This window comes from Sciurus vulgaris, assembly GCF_902686455.1.
Source record: "Sciurus vulgaris genome assembly, chromosome: 2".
Lineage (NCBI taxonomy): Eukaryota > Metazoa > Chordata > Mammalia > Rodentia > Sciuridae > Sciurus > Sciurus vulgaris.
Genome location: NC_136462.1, coordinates 43389632 through 43413106, shown reverse-complemented (window position 1 = coordinate 43413106; position 23475 = coordinate 43389632). Strand labels below are relative to the sequence as shown.

The window sequence follows — 23475 nt, the reverse complement described above, 5'->3', positions numbered from 1 at the left end:
CCCTCCCAGCTTCAGGCAAATATTAGTACTTAATAAATTTGTTAGAGCAATCGGCTAAATCAACAGAGCAATGAGATAACATTTCCAACGATTGATTCTTGATAATAAAGGAATACGAGAATCTATGTTTCTATGGAATCAGATCAAATGTACTCACAGAGCACATAATTCAGCAGACCTTAAAAATGCTTTGGGGATATGAATGGATAATTTCTCAGTTCCCTGATAGTCCTATGATTAAAATGAGTGATTGAAGGGAATATATTTAGTTCTATTTTAATCTACTTTAGACACTGATTTTTTAACCCACATGATACTTGTATGCCTAACAGAAATCTTACTTGTGGAGTTACTCAGCATTGAAGGGCATAGGCAATAGAAAGAGGTAGTAACTTGTAGCTATAGGAGTATCATTTGGTTCTTAATTAATATTAAAGAGCCAACCGACACAAAATATTTGGTGACACTCTATATTTGATTCATGAATCTGTCAACCTAATCTTCCTTACTAAGGTATTCTTTTGGTTTTATACTGAGACTTATTTCAAATTTAATCTCTTTCTATCGGAAATCACTAATTAGGATCCACCCTCTGCTTTTTTTTCGCTGAATAAATACATTACTTAATCAGTTTCAATATGTAGAAGGGTGGCATTCATTTTCATAAATTAACAACCATGTCCTATTTTCTGACTTAAGTATTTCCAAATCATCCTTGGGTAAGTAAAGTAAAAACAGCACATTGGAAATATGGTTAACAAGGAAATATATTTTACAGATTTGAAATGATATGGATTCAATATAAATTGCTACTTTTCCATTTAATAAGCATTCAAAACTAGGATTTCTTTATTTTTCTTAAATTTCTTTTAAAAAATTGAGAAAGGTTAATTGGAATACTTCCAGCCAGTCCCAAAACACAAGTATACTTTCCTAAGAGTCATTCACTGTAGAGATTAAATGTCACAAACGATGGCTTTTAACCACAACTTCTGAAAACTTTCTTTGTTCCTCAACCAGGTGAGCCAAGTTACAAATCTGTTTATTCATTTCTCTTTCCTGAAAGGTTAGATACCCTAGCTCAATAGCAAGTCCCTGGAAGGGCGCCTTTCTCTTGCTTTAGGAAAAAAAACACTCTTAATTCCTTAATCTCTCTGGTTTCAGGTAGTTGCTCTTATTAGTCCGAAGAGTGCTTTTGGCTTTTGTCTGCGATGATGGAAAACGGATGACCCATCTAATTTGCTCTTCTCTGGTTTTCTATTCTTGTCAAAGCCAACTCTCTTCACTATGAAGAGTACCCTAGTGTTTTGATAGTCTGTGTGGTTCTTTAGCTTTGAGTCAGTTTCTTACAAGTAACAATTTTAGTGGCCGACTTTCAAGAAGCCCCCAGAGCCCCTGGATTTACGGTTTTGCAATGACCAAGCAAATTACATACAGTGCACATCTACTTTGCAATGGACGACTTTGTGAATTTTAATTAGAATACAGCTTCTATTTCTTTTCTCTTTCTTTTTCTTCCTCTTCTTTTCCTTCTTCTCCTCCTCCTCTTCCGTCTCATTCTTCTTCTAGTTAAAAATCTTCCTTATTTTATCTCACTCTACTTATTTAGTTTCTGTTTTTACTTACAGTGGCTCCTATGGTTTATTTAATTATCTATTTTGCAACTAGTTCTAAACCTGTTAATTTTAGGTAACACGTGTTACAAAAAAATGAAATTTTGTGCACTTTCACCACCACTCACTTTCTTTCCAGTTGCTGATTTTTCACAATATTTTTAGTGCCAAGACTTATAAAATTTAAATTTCAAGAGTTATAATTAGGATTGTTCTACTTTATTCATAGGATGATTTAAAATTTTGTGGTATTTATTGAATTATAGTATAGCATTTAAATAACCGTCTATAGGATTATAGTATATTGTGTATAGTTGTGCTGTAACACAGCAGAATATTGACATTTAATAAACTTTCTATACAATTATAGCATTATAGCTATTTAAATAATATTCACAAAGTGAACAACATATTTAGACTTAAAGAAAGGGAAGAATAATGTCATATCACTAAATTCCTCACTGCTCAATAGAAAAAAGTGTAAGCATTCAGATCCAATAAATTCTCTACTAATTTTTTTTCCATTTTCTTTGATTTTAATAGGTCAAATTCAGCTACCACTTATATTTAACCTATTCCCTTTCCCTTGCTTGAATTTACTTTTGTTTTGTTAAGGTAACTTTCATATATATATATATATATATATATATATATGGTACTTAAGTAGTAAACTTTCAGAGTTTCCCTGTCAGAAAATACCTTGATTTTGCCCTTTAACCTAAATGTTTGGGTAGGGTTAGAAGTCCAGGTTCAAGGGGCTGGGGTTGTAGCTCAGTGACAGAGCGCTTGTCTTGAATAAATCTTAGCTTGTTGTTTCTTCTCACGTGCAGTGCTGCTGATAAAAAACACATTATTATCTAACCAACTTCCATTTCTTCTTTTTTCATTCTCCACACTCTGGAATCTCTAACTTAACTTTCTCCTTTCAGTCCTCAAGCTTCACAGATCATGTCAGGCTGTGTGTGTCTCCTTCCATCTACTTAATATTTGATAGATACATTAAGCCTGAAAATTCACACCTTTCTAACACTTGAAGAAAAGTTCTCCTGTTATTATTGGCAATCTGATTATTATGACTTCTTCCCATCCATTGTTCCCTGATGCTGAAACTCTGCTTCAATGATGGGCCTCCTGGTACAGTCTTTAATCTTTTCTTCTTTTTGGCCATTTTTTTCTTATTTTAACTAACATTTCTTGTTTTAACATATGTTTTATCCTTCTTGGAGAGTTCTCAAATTTTAAATTTGGAGCACCAGCTTGGTCTTCATTATCACTCTTTTATTCAGTCTGAACTACTGGTTTTTTTTTTTTTTTTTTTTCAGTCATATTTATAATTTCTAAGAACTAATTCTCCTCTGACCCTCATTCATAGTAGTCAAAACACCTTTCTCTAATCACTGTGTGAATACCAATTATAGCTTTAAAAAGACTCTCTTTACCAATTTTCTCTGATTTATCTGTTTCCTTTTGGCTAGTTATCAAAATGTCCTTTTAAAATTAGTTGTTTAAACTCACACACAAAAACAAACTTAAACATACATATGGGGTACCATGTAATGTTTCAATATATGTACATTGTGTGATGGTTTAATCAGGTGAAGCATTTGTTTCTTCAAACAGTTATCATTTCCATGTAGTGAAAACTTTCAAAATCTTCTCTTCTAGCTTTTGGAATATACACTACATGATCACTACCGAGCCACCCTTCCACGCAGGAGCACACCAGAGCTGCTTGCTCCTCCCTATTTGTAATCAGAACCCACTGGCCTTTCCCCCCCCTCTCCATCCCACCTGCTGCTATCCCCACCTAGGGTAACTGGCATTCCATGCTCAACTTCTATGAAATGGGGTTTTCTTCTATATGGTTGTTTTTTCCTCAAGACGAGGTGATTTCTTTCTGTTTTAAATCAGTTTTATGGAAGTGATTAATTACATGAATTAAATTTATATAAACGTGGTGACCCTGATTGTGACTTGACTAAGCCAAAGGACTCTGGCTTTCTTACCAGCCCAACCTAGGAGTGACAGTGAGCCCTGGTAACTCACTATTACCAGTGCATGCGAGAAGTTCCTGAGCCCACCTGTCAAACTGGGAGCCTCTCCGTGCCCTCCTGGGTGAACGGCACCCGCAGACGGTGCCTGTGACGATGGCTCTCTCTGCAATTCCACCAGTCCAGTCCCATCTCTTCTCTGCTCTTCAAATCCTCCTGAACTTCTTGTCCACTGACTTCATTAGTTCTTATTTCCCAGTGCCTATACAAATTTGTTATCTAAAAAACATTTTCAGTGGGAAACAGGGAGGGAGGAGATGTTTTGATACAAGTGCCAGCTCTGTCATCTTGAGTCTCTGAATACATAAGTTTGTTTTACCCATTCATATCTGCTCCAGCCTTTTCTATAAATTAATTTTAATGCTGGGCACGTCACTTAGCATCTTTGTGTTGGATTCTTTCATTTTAAAATCAAAGCCTTCGGGAGATCCAAGATGGCGGACTAGAGGGAGGCTGCGTTCCTTGTCGCTCCGCAACACTGGATTCAAGCAGAGGATATCTGTTTCTCGGTGAGGCAGTTTTTGCTGCTTATCGATCCCCTGTTCTTTACCCCATTTGTCTGCTGTGATCACCTGCAATCTGCCAGCACATCGACACCTTTTTTGAGAGCAGATTGCTCACTGTCACACTGAACTCTAGCAGTCCCAGAAGTGAGCGGCTGGCTCCGTCCACCCAGCTGCCGGTTCAGCAGGTTCCCACTGGGCATTTGGATTGCTAGTGGACAGATGGCTGCACCAAAGGGCGTTTACTGACACTCCATTTCAGTTTGAAAACTCTTTTCCATTGCTGGGGATAGTTCACAGATTCACAGAGAAGACTCCAGTGACCATATCTCTATGGTGTATTCCAGTGGGCTACAGCATCTATCCAGGGACTGGAATTATGTGGCTTTCAAATAGAGGATTCTGTGAAGTACTTGACATCCTGGGGATGTCATTGATTATGTGCATATCTTGATGCTCTGCAGACAATTTTGTGTCTCAATGAGGGTCTGTAGATATGTATATCATTCATATGAAAGGTCCATGCTAAGGAGAAAGAGAAGCAATCATGAAAAGAGATTTGGGACAAGTGGTTTTTTAGAACATGCAGGGAGGTCTTGTGAGACCTTGGCAATACCATATGCATTTGGATAAAGGTATGACCTACCCCCTAAACACAGGCAAAACTGAGGGGTTAGTGGCTTGACAAACCCTGGAGCTGATATTTGGATTGAGCTTTTGCATATGATTATTTGCTTACATAATTAATTTGAAAAATCAGGAATGCAAGCTTTTTAAAATCTATTTCATATCTACCATTGTTATCATCCTTTTTTAATGTATAAACAAAAAGCTAAGTTCAAAAGAATAAAGCTAACCAGGTGTGGTGGCACATGCCTGTAATTCCAGCAACTCAGGAGGCTGAGGCAGGAAGATTGCTAGTTCAAAGTCAGCCTCAGCTACTTAGCGAGGCCCTAATAACTTAGCAGGATGCTGTCTCCAAATAAAAAAGAAGAAAAAAAAAAGGGCTGGGGATGGGACTTAGTAGTAATGTGCCCCTGGGTTCAATTCCTGGTGCCAAAAATAAATAAATGAGGCCTGGGGAGATAGCTCAGCTGGTAGAGTGCTTGCCTCGCAAGCACAAGGCCCTGAGTTCCATCCCCAGTACTGCAATAAATAAATAAATAAATAAAGCCACAGCATTTCCAATGTGATACAAAATAGAAATATTTTGAATATTTCAGTTTCAGCCTTACTGAAGAATCTCTGCAAGTTCATTATCTTATTAGGCAAGTAGCAAATGGTCTTTATAGAATGTCATATCAATTCTCAGGATGAGAAAATAAGAAAAAATTTCCCATATGATAGACAGATATAAGTTGTAGTGGCTTAGACTGTCAGCTTTCTGTGCACCGTACCTGGGAACACCTGGTTTAGATTTTGATTTCAATCATTTGCTCATTCATTTGCTCAAAGCAAAACACAGGTAACCATGTTGAAGAGAGCAGGGGGTGTGGTGGACACACCTGTCCCATCATTCCTGAGTGTGCAATAAGCTGAAAGAGCCAAACGGGGTGCGGATTCCTTGTACAAAATGCCTGGGACTAGAAGTATTTCAGATGTTTTTGGATTTGGAAATAGTTACATATACATTATGATATATTGGGGATGTGATCCAAATCTAAACATGAAATTCATTTATGTTTTATATACCCCTTATACACATAATCTTGAAGATAACTTGAGAGAATATTTTTAATATTCTGTGCATGAAACAGTTTTATGGTGTGGAATTTTCCACCTGTGCAGTTGCATTAACACTCAAAAAGTTTTGGATTTTCTATTTTTGCTTTAAGGTTGTTCAATCTGTCTTGTTGTCACATACCCTAGTGACAATCCAAGGCTAAAGAGGTGACATAGGAACCCCTTTCTCACAGCAGGCTTGCCTCTGGCTGGCTTGGTGCGAATCAGGGATTGAGAAATGAGAGGGTGTTCATAATAGGCTGAGAACACCTCTGGCAGTCTGAAGCTGGGAAGAGAATTTATTCTGCATCCACCACCACTGTATTCTACCAAAGACATTAACATAAAGATTCCAGTAGGCAGTCATTTGTTGGGCAAAAACATGGCTTCCTTACCCCTGTAGCACTTCTGAAAAGTATGAAGGAGAGGAGAGTATGAAGGTCAAAACTGGGATGTATATAATTTCTCTTTTAAGGAAGGCCAGGCCTACAAGTAGGTTTCCAGAGGCCAAGGAGAAGCATTGCTTCTCTAAAACCTCTCTCTCCCCCTGCCCCAATTACCAGTCACACTGACTATTAGAAATTCATTCCTTTGAATAACCCTTTTTCTATCCTCAAAGTGGCTGTCATCATGATGTCTCTATTTAATGCAAAATATGCAGGGATAGGACAATATTAAAGGTTTGCTTGTCAACAACACAATTCAAATGAGTTCTCCAGATAATTCTGCTTTTAAAAGAGTTTATGAGGACAGAACATCAAAACATAATCATTTTCAGGCAGATGAGAGGATCTTTGGAAGATACCGCCTGCGGCAAACCCCTGGATCCTGAGGAGAAATGATAGAAGGGAAGAAGGAGGGAGCTCCATAGAAGCCTGGCTCCTCCTGGGGTTGAGTAGGTCCAGAGGCAGGGGAAAGTGGGTCTAGGCCTAGGTCCAGACCAGCGGGGCTAAAGGACTCTGGGGAGGAGGAGCGGCAAAGGGGAATAGAATAACAAGAGGATGAAACACCACGGTTTAGAGGTATCACTGAAGTGTGACTTCCGACACATTTACTTACTGAGCCAGTATTCACTGATCAAGAACTAAGTGCCCAGCTTTATGCCAGGGGTAGGGGTAGGGACATGAAAAACAAAATAAATTGCAAAAAGCAAAGAAATACATGCAAATAAATAAGAATAAATTGTAATCTGTTTTACGAGCCCACAGACTCAGATGGCAGGCACATTTGGAAGCAAATGCATGAAAAGGCAGCATGATTTTTGCTGAAGTGGGTACTTAGTACTGGGGGAGGTGGCTTACCCACCTGTGACACACCTAGGGGCACAGGAAATCTTGCAAATAGTTTCCAGACAAAGAGGACACAGAATTTGCTATTTTCAAGCTAATTCCTACTGAATGAATTACCTAACACCTGCCAACAATGGCATAACTTCCAGAAAGCCTTCTATCTCTCCAGCCATCTGTTCAAAGAGCTGAGAAAGGTGGGCACCCAGTCTGGGCTCTCCCAGAGTCTGTGGAAGAGTCTGTGGGCAGATTGGTTAGCCAAATCACATTGGTTTGGTGAACAGTCATCTCCCAGCAGGTCTTCCAAACAACCGGTGAAGTTCCAGGAGCCTTTTACTTAGGAGCTTAGCAGAAAAATTACCTTAAAACAATGGGTACTCTATGACAGCTTTTCTATTTACATGAACTCTGAAATGTTCAAAACATTTGCATATATTACCTCATTTAAACTCCACGATAAACTCCATTAGACTGACTATCTAACAGGCCAGAAAAGTTAAAAGTAAGAAACTTGTATTCTGACTAGTAATACAAGAAGCTCAACCAACTTCTAAATCTGATACCTCTTCCTATTGTGTGTTAAATGTCCTCCAAAGTTATGCAAAATTAAATTTGGGTAACTTGGTTACATTTAAAACTGCTTTCAGAACTAGCTATTTAAAGGGAAATTCTTTAAGTGAAAAGAAGTCCTTACCCATAGCTCTTGCTCATCCATTATCTAGGAAGTGTAGGACTCAAGCAATCTTAGAGTTATGTTCCTGTTTGAAGGAACTTAAGGTCAAAAACTGGCATGATCCGAACACTCATCTAAAGAAAGCTAGACTTGATGCCAATATGTCTTGTTAATGGTGGCAAAAGTTGAATTCAGAAGGGGTGTGCTGAAATTGATGAGGCAAGAGGGCGTGGGATGGTTTGTAAATGTGGGGAACAATTTGTTAAGGAGATGGGGTGGGTAAAAGGAAATATTATGAGTATTATGTTGACAAGAATGGTGACTAATGAGCTGGGGGAGAAAGGAGGAAGAGCTAATTAAGGATGAAGCCTCATTTCAAAGCCTGGTGGATTGAGAGATTAGCATCACTGACAAAAGAGGAAATTTGAGGGTGAACTGGTGTGGGACAAAAGATGACACTTGTTTTTAAAACCAGATTCCTGACATGGTGACATGGAGCCAGGCATTTTGACACAGCCTGGGGCAGAGATGAGATCACAATTACAATGCGTTAAGGCTGATCATTACACACCATACCTGATTTTTAAAAAAAGCTTGAAACTTAAATGATTTTTTTTTAGGCTTTGTCACAGTAGCCCAGAGTTAAGATTGGTCCTTAATGCCACAAATCCATTGAAATTCAGACAAATTTGTATAATAGGCAAACTGGAAATATAGGAATAAGATTTGGTAAATGGGGTGGAATGTTTCCATTTGGGTGTATTTGGGGTAGAAGTGATTGCAAGCCATGAGTGTGGAGGAAATCTCCAAGGGAAGGCTAAGGGACACAAATTTAGGATGAAACCATAGAAAATCCTGAGTGTTAGAAAGGGCAACCACAGGAAGGTAGGTCCACAGCAGTCAGGAAGAAGAAACTTCCCAAAGAAAAGAGTTATCAGCAAGGAACACTGGATTTAGAATGGACAGAGAGCAGGTTTAGGAGGAAGTGGGGATGGGGACCCCGCTGTAAGGGGTGGGATAAGTGGCAGAAGTTCACAGTAATAAAAAGATGGCAGTCTGGTGGAGCAGCAGCAACAAGTAACCATTAAGTTTGAGCAAAAACCTGGGAATGTTGGTGCAAAGGAAGGGATGAAGGTTCTGGAAAAAGAAGATATTTGATTCTCAGAAGGCAGGAAAGGATGGAATTAGTCACAGCTCTCTTCAAAGAAGGGCAGAAGAAAGAAGGGATGGGGAAGTGATGGGTCTGGCTACATTGTGTTGAGGTGGACAGGAAGTGACTTAAAGTGGCTTCGGATAAATTAACTCAAATTCTCCCTGGAGAATGAGTCACAAGGCCTTCCTGAGACTGAAGAGGTTAGGGGTATGGCATCACAAGGGCAAGGTCCTGTGCTGACCAGTACATAGGGGCAAGCCACCTGTGGCTACTGAGCACTTGACTGTGTCTGGTCCCAAAGGAGATGGTCTGTAAATGTTAACTACATACTGGGGTTTCAGACTTAGTACAAAAGAGGATGGAAAATATCTCATTAATTATATGTTGAAAGGCTAATACTTCTGAATATGTTGGATTAAACAAAATATATCATCAATGTCAATTTTGCCTACTTAATTTTTTTTGCGTGGCTATTAGAAAGCTTAAAGTTATATATTGTGTCTCACATTATATTTCCATTGGACAATTCTGCTATAAAGAGATATAATAAAGATTCCAAAAGAAATAAGTAGAAGGACTGCACAAAAGCAGAGAGGGTGTGGTTAAAATCAAGGATTTCTAGTGGACGCATCTACAGGTTAGATGCTGGGAGCTCTCTCATGAGTGGTGGGGCTGACCCAGGCCGATGAATTGACACAGGTACAGGGTCAGAGAAGACTGAAATGCACTCGGACAGGATTGACACAAAGTCCTGAATCAGGCTAGGAATGACAGGACAATTGGGGACTGATGGGCTGGCAGAGTGGCAGTAGCTATGTGTGATCAGGTGGCAGGCAAATGGCCTGAAGCTCTGATGATGGAGTGAGAAGAGTAGGAGGTGATGAAGTTGTGATCGGAGATGAGAATTTCTGTCCTCTGAATCTGCTGTGTAAATGCTGGTTTTTCACATTTTATTTTGCTTAGAATGATGTAAATTTGTGTAGGAAGCTTTATTGTACCTGCTATGGTTTTGAATATGGTCTGTCTCCTATAAAATTTACTTTGAATTTCAGTGTTCATCATAAAGTATTAAAAAGGTGGAAACAATCTGACCATGGTGTTGTAGAATGGGGGACCTTTGGGAGGGGATTAGAATTAGATAAGGTCATCAGGGTGAGGCGCCCATGATTGAACACGGGTGCCTTTAGAAGAAGAGAGGGAGAGACCAGGACACACAGACACACGTGTGTGTTCCCTATCTCTCGCCATGGGATGCCCTACTCTGCCTCTGGGACTTGGCCAGCAAAAAGGTCATCACCAGATGCAGGTTCTCAACCTTGGATCTCTAGAACCATGTGCCCAAATAAACCTCTTTTCTTTAAAACTACCCAGTCTGTTGTGATATTGGCAACAGAAAATGGACTAAGACACTACCTGATAATAGGAGAGTAGATAATTGAATAAAGTTTCCTTAGAACTCAAGAAAAATGCAAGTAATTCTGTAACTGCAACAAATTACTCCCAAGTGGTCTCTGAGTACCACGAAATATAGATAGGTTATCTTTTCTTTTTAAAAATATCCTCCTAACATAGAAAAGTCAGGTGAGAATTTAAACATCTAAGCACACAATCACTAAGCACATTCACTAGGACAGGTGTATTACTGTATATTACTTTGACAATTAAACAAATTCAAAGCTCCTTTGCCAAAAATGAGACATCAGTGAGTCCTATGAACTTAACAAATCAACTGTGTTTGGTAATGTCATTTTAGTCCCCAACCACAGATGGGAGCACATACTAGAGCCCACAAGGGACAATCTCAGAACAAATGCAGTTAAGGGTGAACTGACAGATTTGAAGAGTCCCAATATCAAATACCAAAACCAGTAATTTCCTCACTTTTCAGAATCTATTCAACAACAGAAAAGAGAAGCCATCCAAGGTTAGAATTAATAGTGAAATGGAAATTAACTCCTATGTCAAATTTCTAGAAAGCCCTTTAGTACAGTCTGAAGTTTTTGGTTTGAGAAACTATTTTAGACATATTCAATTACATGATCCAATAGTGCTGCAGTATTCATAAAGTTTATTAAAAATGTAAGAACTGGAAAGACAGTGTTGCAGCTGTTCATAAATTATTTACAAGAAAAAATGTGCTGTAAGTAGATAATATAAAATGGCAATAAATTGTGCACAATAGTCTGCATTATGGCACTACGTTTAAAAATGTATATTTATATTACATCTTGGCCCAGAAAAGGTGGAGAAAATGACAAGTTAACTTGTCATTTAAAAAAGGTTACTTTTAAAAAGGCAAAGTAAGAACTGTAAGAAATTCCTGCTTGTAGAAATATCAGCATTCCAACAAATGAACCATTGACAAATGATGTGCTATTGACTTTTATTTACTTTTTAGCAAACCTCTAATGATCTGACTATAATAGCTGACTACCTTGTGAGCAGAATGAGAAAACTCACAAACCTCATTTCTCTCTGACCCAGTGATAGAAGCAGGAATGGAAGGCCAGTTTCTCTGAATGACCTTCATGAGGCAAATGAAATATTACCGCAACATGTCAACAAGGAGAAACATAAGTAACTTTCCCTACTTTAATCTTCCTTATTTTACATGAAAAGAGAAATATAATGGAAGTAAACGTAATACAATTCTTGAAACATACACAGAGACCTTCAAAGGTGACATCTTCTAGTCAAGTAATCTATGAATTTCATTTATCAAGACTCTTACACAACTACTGAAATTTTAAAGGATAATCTAGGTGCACTAAACTCAGAGGAGAAGCTGCTGGCAGGGACTTCTACTGGTAAGATAGTTGCATGGATTCCATTTTCCTAGCCCTTCCCTCAGATCTCCCAAATACAGCCAATATGACCGTGGAGAGAAAAATGCCAACACTGTTTCTAGATGCTTCAGTAACTCTGTGGATGTTTCAAAAGAGAAGACACATAAAGGTTGGTGTATCCCATACACAGTAAAAGAACATAGCTTTCAACCCACTACTCTAAATGAGCTTTGGTGGAACTAAGGGAAATGAAGAATTTGATTGTCAAAGCACAGCTAACAGCAATCTCTAGTACTTTTGTCCCATGAGAGACAAAAGCCAGTGTACTATTCCCCAATGGCTGTTCCTCAGATTGGACCAAAGGCAAGACTCGCGTGATGTTTACGCAGGCCTTATTTGTGTGACAGTGAATATGATTCCTGTTTGCTGGTTCTCATCACTAGACAGTGGCATTCGCATTGTCTCCCTGCTGTGATGTTGACCTAGGTCCAGAGTTGCCAGGATGGAGGGTCTGACTCCCTTTCAGGAAGTGAAATGGGCAGAGCCATGTATTTCAGACGGTTGACCAGTTTTTTCTAAAGCTCTAGTAAAGCTAGGGGGCTCATTTACAGGGGTCTTCCCAGGGCAAACTGAGATCAAAGTAAGAAATGGCCACACAGAGGAAAAAACAGGCTTTGTAAATGAGGTAGATGAGGCTAAAAGAAAGAATGTCTTAATGTACCTTTCCTTTCTTCAGTTTTCTGACCAGATCAAGCTGTATATTTGGTCTTCTGGTCAACATCATAATTAACCACAAGTGATTAAGTGTGTGTCACACATTCTTAAAATCTATCATAGTAGTGGAAGAGAAAAGAACCATGAAGGTAAGCAGTTTTTTTTTTTTTTTTTTTTTTTTTTTTCAAAGAATATATTTAACTTTTTGACTTAAGGTCAAAATGGTAAAAATATTTCTTGAACTATAGATATAAGAAAAGTAATTATCTCTCACCATACCTCTGTCCCATTTCATTAAAATGTTATGTTCTTTCCAGTGTTGGTTACTACTAGAGTTTGAGGTTTGCTCATCAGAAATTTGGTGAACAGTCTCTTGAAAGGAGATAAACTGTGACCACATCTGAATCCTGTCCACTATGAAATGGATTGAATTGTGATGAATTCACAATTATGATAAAGGGTAAAATATGTCATATTTGTTCTTTTTCATTTGTTCAAAATTAACACTAGTTTGACAAAGAACTGATAAGTATGTTGGAATTTTCCCCCTCCCCTTTGGCAACATAGGCAGTAAGGAAGAGTTCTATTTCACAAAACAAGACAATGTTTCTCAGATTTAACTTAAAGATATATGTCAAACATATTTTAGGAAATTGGAAATGTATACTTCTAAGTTTTAAAACTAACAATTTTCTTATTTGAAATATATTCATTTAAAATATAATTATCAAGCCTTTGAAGCAATTTTTATAGCTATCACCTAGGCAGAAGATGGTTTTTCAAGACTCACTAATGTCAAATTCTTAGCTTTCAAATTATGAGCTTAATTGCAAAGCAGCCAACTTTCTTCGAATGGCTGAATATACTTTCATAAAAACTGGAAAGGTGAAATCTGTAAATAATATATGGGGCCACATATGCACACAATTTAGAGATCAAGTTAGAAAGATGGGAAATTTGGTTGTGAGACATATTGACTATTTTCAGAAATAAAGTTTAGATATTCTGAAAACTGTACCTCAAACAATCATGCCCGCCATGTGTTCTGGGCTGCTTGGCTCTTAATGTTTCAAATGAGCCCCTTTTAGAACAGATTGCCCTAAAGTGTTCCCATAAGGCACCATAAGCCAGCACTGAGTTTCTACAAGATTTTATTTTGTACAGTACTGACTGCATTCAGGTGGTCCTCTCCGGGAAAAGTTTCATCCTCCACAGGAACTTACGGCTAGAGCAGCTGTGGCTGCCCCTCGAGGCCACACAGTCCACTGGGAGCCCAGGCCCACCCTTAGCCCTGCATACGACGGGTAGCAGCTTCCATTCCTAAGCATCCTGCCAGGTGAATCTGTTAGCACAGGGAAATCTGGAAGAAAAGATCTTTAGAGCACAGATGGAATCATATGGATGGATGATTCTGATGAGATTTTGCTCCCTGGCACAGCATCATTTGTATAGAAAAAACTAGAGACTTTAGGATCAGAGTGCCCTGTTCAGGACCCAGTTATGTCCTGGGGTAAGTCACTGAACCTCTCAACCTTAACACCTTCCATTTCCTCCTCTGTACAGGAGAGGGATATCATGAAGCCTAAGGGAAGAGAAGGCATGCTACAGGAGCTTAGGACAGCAACTGACACACAGCTAACATTGGTGGAGAATTTAGGACGATGATGTGATGACGACAACAACCATAGTGGAAACTGGGCAAATCCCTGCCTCGCTGCTGAAGTTTGTTTTCTTCAAAATAATAATAAAAAGAACCTATGTGAAACTATCTCAGAGGAGATAGCTCATTTTCTGTAATGCAGCATTAGTCACCCAGGTGGCTTGTGTTGTGTGGGCACACTCTGGATTCAAAGCCGAGGGTGTCACCTTTTACTACTTTGTTTGCTACTTATCACAAAATATTGGGCAAGTCGCTCTACTTCCTCTGAGCCTCATGAAGTCCAAGAGTAAACTGAAAACATCAAGTGACATGTTTGGCAAAATGAAAACTGAGTCCTTCATTTGGCAAAAATGTTACTCATTTGTTTGGCAAAAATGAAAACAAGGACTTGTGAAGCCCACACAATCGCCATTACACAGATAATTTATGTCTTCAGAAAGGCACTGGGGGAAAAGCCATCTACCTCAGAGGCAGATGGCGGAACAGTGAGGAGTGAAGGCCTCTGGCATCACTAGCTGTGTGCCCTGAGAGAGGCCTGTCATCACCTGTAACTGAGGATAACGAAAACTACATGTCCGGATTTGAAAGGATTAAGCACAACAATTCAAGTAAAGCGCATGGCAAAAGTGCCCCATAAACATTAGGATTGTTGGGCTCTGGAAGATTTTATCTATATATGTGTTGCATTAGGTTATTGTTTTAGCTCATTTTGTTTTCACTAAGTAGAATGTGTTTTGCTTTATTAACACCTTTTTGGTCAATCTTTTTATGTTGGAAATGGAATCTGTATAATGTTATATAATGTAAACTTTTAGCCTTTAAACATTCTTTACAGCTGAAATTATGTTAATAGATGGAGAGATCCTTTTTCACATGTATTGTAGTTTTTATGATACATTGTAATTAATTGTAACACATTGTATTACAATTGTAATACATTGTAATATCATCATCAAATATTCAGCCTACTGCAAATGCTCCGTGAAATATTTAATAATATGAAGGAATCCTAAAGCTCACATTATTTATTTCCTCTATAGGCAAAATGCTCACTTCCTAATAATTGCAGAGGACATTTTCAATGGTGTTGCACTGACTTCTTTTAACTGCATTTGCAGATGCTCCTAGATCATCCCTGTGTCATCATTGGTACCCTGGACCTCTGCCGGCCCATGGGTATTACATACCAGTGGCTGCATCCCTCAGTGCATATTAAACTCACCTGAGGAGTGTTTTAAAAATACTGCCAATGCTTGGCTCAAATGAATGAGGATCTCTGGGGTGGGACCCAGGCATCCTTTCATTTTTAAAGCTCCCCAGGTGATTCTAATGTGCAGTATGAGTTAAGAACAACTACTTCTGATAAGGAGAAAATTAAAGTGAAGAAGATACATTGACATTGTTAAAGAAAAAATCTTGTAGGTTTAGTTTAGCTGAAAGTTTTCACATTGGGGAGGAAAAAAAGGCATAATTCATTTCTTACTATTTCTCTTTTGTGCCAATAAACCCACCCACCCAGTCAGTTATTAGTCACTTTTCAAGATAATGGCTTTGTTCTATTTGACATAAGAAAATCAATGATATTAAAGATGACCAAAAGGTCACTGAGTGTAAAAGATTCTAAATGATCTTGAATTAATCTTCACAAGTAGTTGTACATTGGAAAGGAGCAGAAATGCCTTCAATGGATGAATTATGGTGCTTGCTGTGAATTTCCATGTTTTTATTTTTTAACAACCGCTCCAGAGAAAGTCAACAGACACAAAACAAATAGGACTGTGATGAAATAATGTCCCATGTCTTATACACATAAAACAGAAAACCTGCCATCTTTTGGTATCTACTTTTGTTAAGAATAGAAGAAACTCATAATCATAGTCTAATAACCAGTCTTTATGTCCAACTAAACTTGATATTCTATGGAGCCCAGGTTGTCAAGTGTGTATATGAAATAAACTGATGGGTCTAAACATGTATGTAGGAAATGTTACAAGGAATTTTCACAGCTGCCATCTATATTAAACACATGCTTTTCTATGTAGCTGTCATCATTTTCCAAAAATATGACCCTTGATTGCTGTACATTTCTTATTTATTGGCTTTAAATTTGTGGTCCATCTATTTACCTTTGACAATTTATTTCCAATAGACACGCACATTTTGAAGTAGACTACTATATTTTTGTCAATGCCACCCAATCCAACAAACAAGAGGCAGAGCAAGCATGCTGTCAATTCTGAGATATATATTAACTTTTTCTTAAAATATATACTGAAGAAAAACTCCCGAAAAGCATTAAAGATGAAAAGGAACCTATTCTTTCAGTGATATAAAATTACTAGGGGAAGATGGCCAAGTTCAGGGAAAAAAAAAAAAAAAAAATCAGCTGCTGCTCCAGAGTATTCTTGCTCCCCTGAGGGCTGCTGCAAAACCCTGCAGGTTACATCCAAACGCCTTCAGAACCATATTTGTTAAACATCAAAAGACACTTCACCTTACAGACACCCAAGTTGATGACACACAATTCATTCTTGCAAATTATCTCTTTCTCCTTATCATCTTTCACTTGAGCTAGGTGAGGAGCAGAATTTTAATGTAACAAAGGAGAGAAGGATGTGTGAAGTATGAGGCTGAATAAAAATGGCTGAAAAGCAATCCAAGCGAGGCTGGAGGGTGGCCACACCCAGTGCTAATATGGACTGTTTCAAAATAAATCTGTTATACTGGAGGGCGGCCGTCACTGTTTTGTTATTTCCCTCCATTTATTCTATAGAATCCAATTATTAATAAATAGTAGTTACAGGTTACTAGGATGACAGACAAAAACACCGAAATATTTCAAAGTGAGCCATTCTAATATGTGGCTACGCCATCATATTTTCAGGATTTGGAGAACTAGTCTACGTTTCCGGTCTCCTTTGTGTGACCACAAATAACAACCCTCAAATGGGTGTGTCCTCTTAAAAGGATGTACTAGAGCTCTCAGTTAATGGTTCTGCTAGGAGATTTCAACCTTTAGACAGAAATAAATGCATGGGGATGCATGAAACAATAAGCAGCACTTTAACTCTCGGAATGAGGAAAGATTAAACAAGTACTGAATGATAACGCCAAAGGAGCTCCTTGAGGAGGCAAATGATGCATTATTTCAAATAGCAGCATTACAACAAGACAACAAAGGATGAAGAGGGTTAAAAAAAAATAAAGAAGAAAAAAAAAATCAAACACCATTCATTTTGATTTTTGAAATAACACGTTTACTCCCCCCGACAGAAAGCTCTTGAGTATAAAGCATGCATAGGTCCCACAGGTGAAATGATGCACAATGGACGAGTCCGGATCCCGGAATTCGCGTGCGCCGCAGGCATGCACTACTGAAATAAAAAGAATACCCTGACTTTTCCAGTTGCTCCACACACAGTCCATCTTGGTGGAATCGGCAGTGGCCTGCATGGTGCGGGCTTTGGGGATTCGCCGTTGCTCTTCGGGGGCGCTGAGCTGCACTCAGGCGTGGTGCCCCGGCTGCAGCAGCTGGGCTCGCGGCGGCCGCGCGGCTGCAGACAGACTGAGGCTGCACCAGGCGCGCGCTGCGAGGGGCGGGCACGGCGCGGCGCCGCAGTCTGCGCGGCAGCAAATCAGCGCGGCGCGGCCCCGGAGCCGCCTGCGCGCGCGGGGATGCGGGCGCCGCTCGACGCCACAGGGCTGGCTGGGCAGTCTTTTAGGAGAGCTGCGCCCGGAGATGGTGAAGCCGCTTGTGAACGGAAGGCACACAGGCGGGCTGGGTGTGGGAGGGTTGGCAGAAGGGGAAAAAGGTCAAGAGTGGGGGTGGGTGTTAGGGGAACCCGGGCTCTTCTGACTGGTGTAGGGCATGTTCTGGAAATTTCTCAGAAACCTGTCGACAAGACACAGTAGTGGTAGTACAAATGCCAGGCTTGTAGCAGAATGCCCCCTAATTGTCCCCACCGTTAACTCATCTTTCCCATTCCTAATTCTGAAAATGCTGGCCACGATGAATTTTAATTGCCTGGATTCTTCCAAAGAAGTGCCAAAATTTCTCCCTCTTTTGGAATATTCCACAAAACCTTTGTTGTCAAGCTGCAGTCATTCGTGAGAAATCCTACTGCCCAGGCGCTTGGGGTGGTGTATTTCTCGTGTTGCTCCTCTACTTTCAATGTATTTGGGTACTGGGTAAATAAAAATCAAAATGTTGTAACTTTAGGCCCCTGGTTAAAGTCCTTGGACGCTGGTCAAAGACCTTGTACAGCAGCGACAGTGCAAGGGTGTCAGTCCGGGGGACATTAAAAAAAAAAAAAAAAAAAAAAACACTCAAAAGAAGCAAAGGGCATGCTGTGTAAACAGTGTCACCTTTGGGATTGGACACTGGGGATCATGGAGGTGTGTGGTATGTAGTTGGGAGATAAGGTTGGTTCCCCCAGAAAAGTCAAGGATGTCCACAGTCCCCAGTTAAAATGCAAATGTCAAAGGAAGGAACAGAACAATGTGTGATGACCTGTACTCAAATCTTAGCCCACGATGCTTTATCAGAATGCACACCAAGACCTTGGGAGACTGGATAGGGGGTAGGTGTGTTTTGATGGGGGAAGGGTAGATAGAGCAAAGAGAAAAGGGCTGGTATGTGGCATTTTCTGGAAGAGGGTCATTTCAGGAGACAAGATACAGCATGATGGCCTTGGGGACCATGGGAACATATCAAAGAAAGAATTCCTTGGCACTAAAGACAAACTCCCACCTCCATTTTGTTGTGGCAGGGCCTTACCTATTGCACAGGATCTCTCCCCCTGGTGGAGATGTGGTGTCTTCATGGTCCCTCCCTAGTTCCCAGAGGTGCTCTTTTTCAGACCGGAATCTACATTTACATATTCTGTGCCAGCAAAGGCCTAGGGGCAGTAATCTCACTCAAGGTTATACTTGTAGACATGACATCTTTCATTTTTATGAAGCATACAGAATAAAATATGGTTTTTGGAATCATGCATATTCTATTCAAAAAGCTTCCAGAGAAACCAGCTGGACCCCTCTGCATATATTTGTAACATATCTGAAATTATTTTTGAGGATGCTTCATAAGTGTAACTGCAGGAAGGTTATGGCACTTCTGGGCAACTGATGTCTCCTACAGGGTGTGGGGGTGTGTCAGAGCACCTACAGGACTGACCAGGAAGAAATCAGTGACCACATTATTACAAAGCACATTTCAGAATAACCACCTCTAGGGACATTAGTGACTTTTAAAATTTGTGTTTCCTGCCCCCATTCCAATTGTTTTTTGTTGTTGTCATGGCCATTTTGGGGAATTTAGTTGGCAGATTACCCAAAAAAGACTGGTAGACAATGATGAGCTGATCAGCACCGAGTTCTTACTGCATCATGGGGGGACAAGACTCAAAAGGAAGGAGAGGGCAGTACTGGGGTTTGTCAGATGAGCTGTTATTGCCATGGTCACGTTTCAGTTGTAGATTTTTGAACCCTTAGCCACTAGGAGGCACTGCCAGTCCATTGATATCCTCAGTCCTGAGTCCTAAATTCAGGTGTCAGTAAGTACCTTCGGTGCAGGAATAGAGGGGCAACAAGCCCTTAGCCAGGCATGGTGGCCCATGCCTGCAATCCCAGCGACTTGAGAGGCTGAGGCAGGAGGACTGCAAATTTGAGGCCATGCTGGACAATTTAGTGAGATCCTAAGCAACTTAGTGAGTTCCTGTCTCAAAATAAAAAGGGCTGGGAGTGTGACTCAGTGATAGAATGCCTATGGGTTAAATCCCCAGTAACTCCCCGCCCCCAACACAAAGAGCTACACAACCCCTAAGAGTCTACTCTATAATCAGGAACACCATGCATTGCTAATCGGGCAGTCTGCACAGTGTGCACTGCTAATCTCAGCAACAAGCTGACAGTAGCACATCCCTAACAAGGAACCACAGGCAGAGGTAAATTCTTCTTCAAGCAGAGGATAGATTATGTCAGATTCCTTGGGCTATCTGTGCATGTTCATTGACCACAAAGTTGACCTTGGAATGTCAGCTTAGCTTTGAAAGGCTAGATTACTTTCAATCATGCTAAACCTGGAGAAAAAAGCTTGACAGTACATGAAAAACCAATAAAGTAGTCTGATATTAGAAGGTTGGAGGAAGTAAGACAACCGATAGCACAGACAAGAGTCCCACTAATGACATACAAATTGAGGGGCTTTAGATTAATGCATAGGTAGCAAGTGAAGCAGAAATGAACTTATTAAGACAAAGGTAGCAGCGTATGAAGATCTCTTGACTGGGAATCACTGAACATGTGTGTTGGACCCATGTGCATGCCAGAAGTTAGTTACATGATCTTCAGCAAGTCATTTATCATAATATACAAAAAAGTTATAGCTTTGGATGTTTGTTTCTATGAAATAATAAGAATTTATTTCCCATAAACATTGTAAATGGGTGCTTTCTTTGCACAAATGCCCACACTGTTAATTGAAAGCTCTTGCCAAGGTCAAAATGATCAAATGGGTAGAAAAGATATGTAAATTTTCCTAAAGCAGAAAGAAACAAAAAGCAAAAGAAAGCTTGCTAAAAGCAGGCAGGAACTGTCACTATCTTTAAACCAGTGGAGAACAGACGGGCTTTGTATACGGCCACCTCAGAACTTGGTTTAGGCGCCTGCCAGGAAAGGAAGTGATTTCTTTAGTTTTCAGGATGAAATCATGCATTAGGCAGTCTGTTTTAAGGCAAAGCAAAACAGTCAAGTTTTATCATCTCATCCCACATCAAGATGAGTGTTGAAGACTAGCATGCCCAGAGTGACTCTAGGGTGTCTGTCTGCTGTAGCACCAGGGTTTTACTGTTGAGAAGCAGTGGCACCTACACAGATACACTTAGTCAACAAATATTTATTGAACACCTAGTATGTGCTATACTGTTGCAGGCATGGAGCAAAGTTCCTTGGTTTAAGAAGTTTATATGCTAGTGTGAGGGGAAATGGAGGGCAAACGATAAGTGTTAAACACTTTCATTTGTAGAGAAGTATGCTAGAAAAATAAAGCAGGTAAAAGGTAATAAAGAATGGAAATAAGTGGAAATTTGCTATTTTATAAGGAGGGTCAGTAAAAGCTCATGAGGTAAAATTGAAGCAGACATCTAAAGACAGACCAGAACACCCTTAAGAGGTAGGGGAGATGAGCATCCAGAAATGAACTTTTTCATGATAGACTGTCATAACTGTCAGACGATATCAAGCATTCTCATAGAATGCCTCAATGTTTTTTCAGTGCTCTGAGAAGTGTAGCAATTGGAAGTAAAGGCACAGAGCTAAAAATATACTTCATTATGATCAAAGAACACTAAGAACTCTTTTATGCCATATGGAATAAGGAAATTTAAAGAGACAACTAATTTGGTACATAACCTGCTGTACCAAGATAATGCATGAATTGCAGACATTGAAACAATGGATTAGCACTTGCCATATGCAAAGAGCTCTTCACGCATGGTATATAGTTAGGGTTTATAAGATCCCTAACAAGTAGATAGTGTTTAACCTCAATTCTGGATCCATTCATTCATATTCATTCATGCCGCCTACAAACATTTATACAGCCCATACCAAGTATTTGTCTCTGTAAATACAAAGGAAGCTGCCTAGTGAGAACTTCAGTCTAGTCGGGGGAGATCTACATATAAAGAGATGTGTGCAAGCAACAGATACCTGAAGAAGCAGGAAACAGTGGATACACAGAACACAGCAAGGTCGGGGAGAAGAGGCTTCCAGAAAGACTTCACCGTAGGTGACAGCTGAGTTATGAACAGCAAAATGGCATCACTGGTTTGAGTGACAGAGCTTTCCTGGCAGACCAATATGGAATGGGAAACTTAATTACAGACAAGAGCATGGGCCAGATTGCGACAGACCTAAATAGTAATATTGTCAGTAAATGAGGGCGGCACTGAAGGGTTTGGGGAGGGGACTAACATGAGAAGTTGAACAATTTATCCAAATTTAAAACTTTCCAGAATTGTAAAAAAGACATAAATTATAGGGCTTATGGCAGTCAGCCAGCCCTTAACAAGATGAATAAGAAATCAATACCCTAATCCAGAGCACAGTGAAGCTGTAAGGTGTCAAAGACAAGAAGAAAATCTTAAAAGTGAACATAAATGAAAGGCAGATCACCAACCAGACAAACTGCTAGACCAGAAGCAGCTTTGAATAGGACAGGAGCACAGACATTTTCAGATATGTGAGGAATAAGAGAATTTACTGATTGCAGAACCTGAAGAAAAATTTACTGAAGGTGAAAAAAGAAAGAAGAAAAATGAACTTACAAGGAAAAAGTGATATGCATGAAAGAATGCTGAGCATAAAAATTGGTGGTGGCTGATTTGGAGTGGTCATAAAAGAAAGGGAGAACTACAACAGGAGACAAAAGATAACAAGGGTAGGGGAGTGATAAAGAGTAAAAGCATCATAGTTAATGTGATCATTTATGTAGTTGGGTCTAGGTCCATCATCTTCTTATTTCCTTCCTATTCTTTATATCTGTTTTTATGCCTTTATTCCTCCTTTCTTTTAACCTTTTAAAAATTATGTATGTTTTTATTAATCTATTTATTTCCTCTAATAGTTATATGGCGGTACCTTTTCAACATTTTAGTGATTATCCTAAAAGCTACAATGTTCATCCTTAACTTATTCCAATAAGACTCCAGTTTATCTTAAATTAATAAGTTTATAATTTCCTTGCAATACAAGAATTTTATGACAATAAATTCCATTTACGCCCTGTCATATTTGTTGTAGGGTTATTCTATGTTATCAACACCAAATGACATAATTTTTGTTGTCTTAAAAATTCAATGATATTAGCCAGTCACTGTGGTGCACACCTATAATCCCAGCGGCTCAGGAGGCTGAGACAGGAGGATCACAAGTTCAAAGCGAACCTCTGCAAAAGTGAGGCGCTAAGCAACTCAGTGAGAACTTGTCTCTAAATAAAATACAAAATAGGGTGGAGGATGTGGCTCAGTGGTCAAGGACCCCCGAGTTCAATCCCTGGTACCTCCCCCATTCCAAAAGCCAATAGTATTCCATATTTATTCTTTTCCAGTTTTCTTCACCTCCTCTTACACTATCATGTTTCTATTTGGGATTCTTGTCTTTCAAGTCAAAGAATTTTCTTTACTAATTTTTAGTTTAGGTCATAGTATTCAATTATATTCACTTTTGTTCCTCTGACAAAACCTTTCTTTCTTTTTCATTATGGTAGTTTCATTGGACAAAGAACTCTAATTTGGCAGGTTTTTCTTCCAGCA

The 23475-nt window shown here is 39.4% G+C and overlaps 1 protein-coding gene across 2 annotated transcripts in view; it reads right to left on the bottom strand.

Annotated features, from left to right (window-relative positions):
• RTN1 (reticulon 1) overlaps window positions 1-23475 on the bottom strand; it is a 279751-nt gene that overhangs the window by 61821 nt on the left and 194455 nt on the right. The window contains exon 1 of one of the 2 annotated variants that reach the window (XM_079125817.1): window positions 17554-17807. The exons of the other annotated variant lie outside the window; for it this stretch is intronic. Within the exon in view, the coding sequence (XP_078981943.1) occupies window positions 17554-17614 (61 nt within the window). The 5' untranslated portion in view covers window positions 17615-17807. Of the gene's footprint in view, window positions 1-17553; window positions 17808-23475 lie in introns of those variants that run through there. 2 annotated transcript variants of the gene reach the window in all.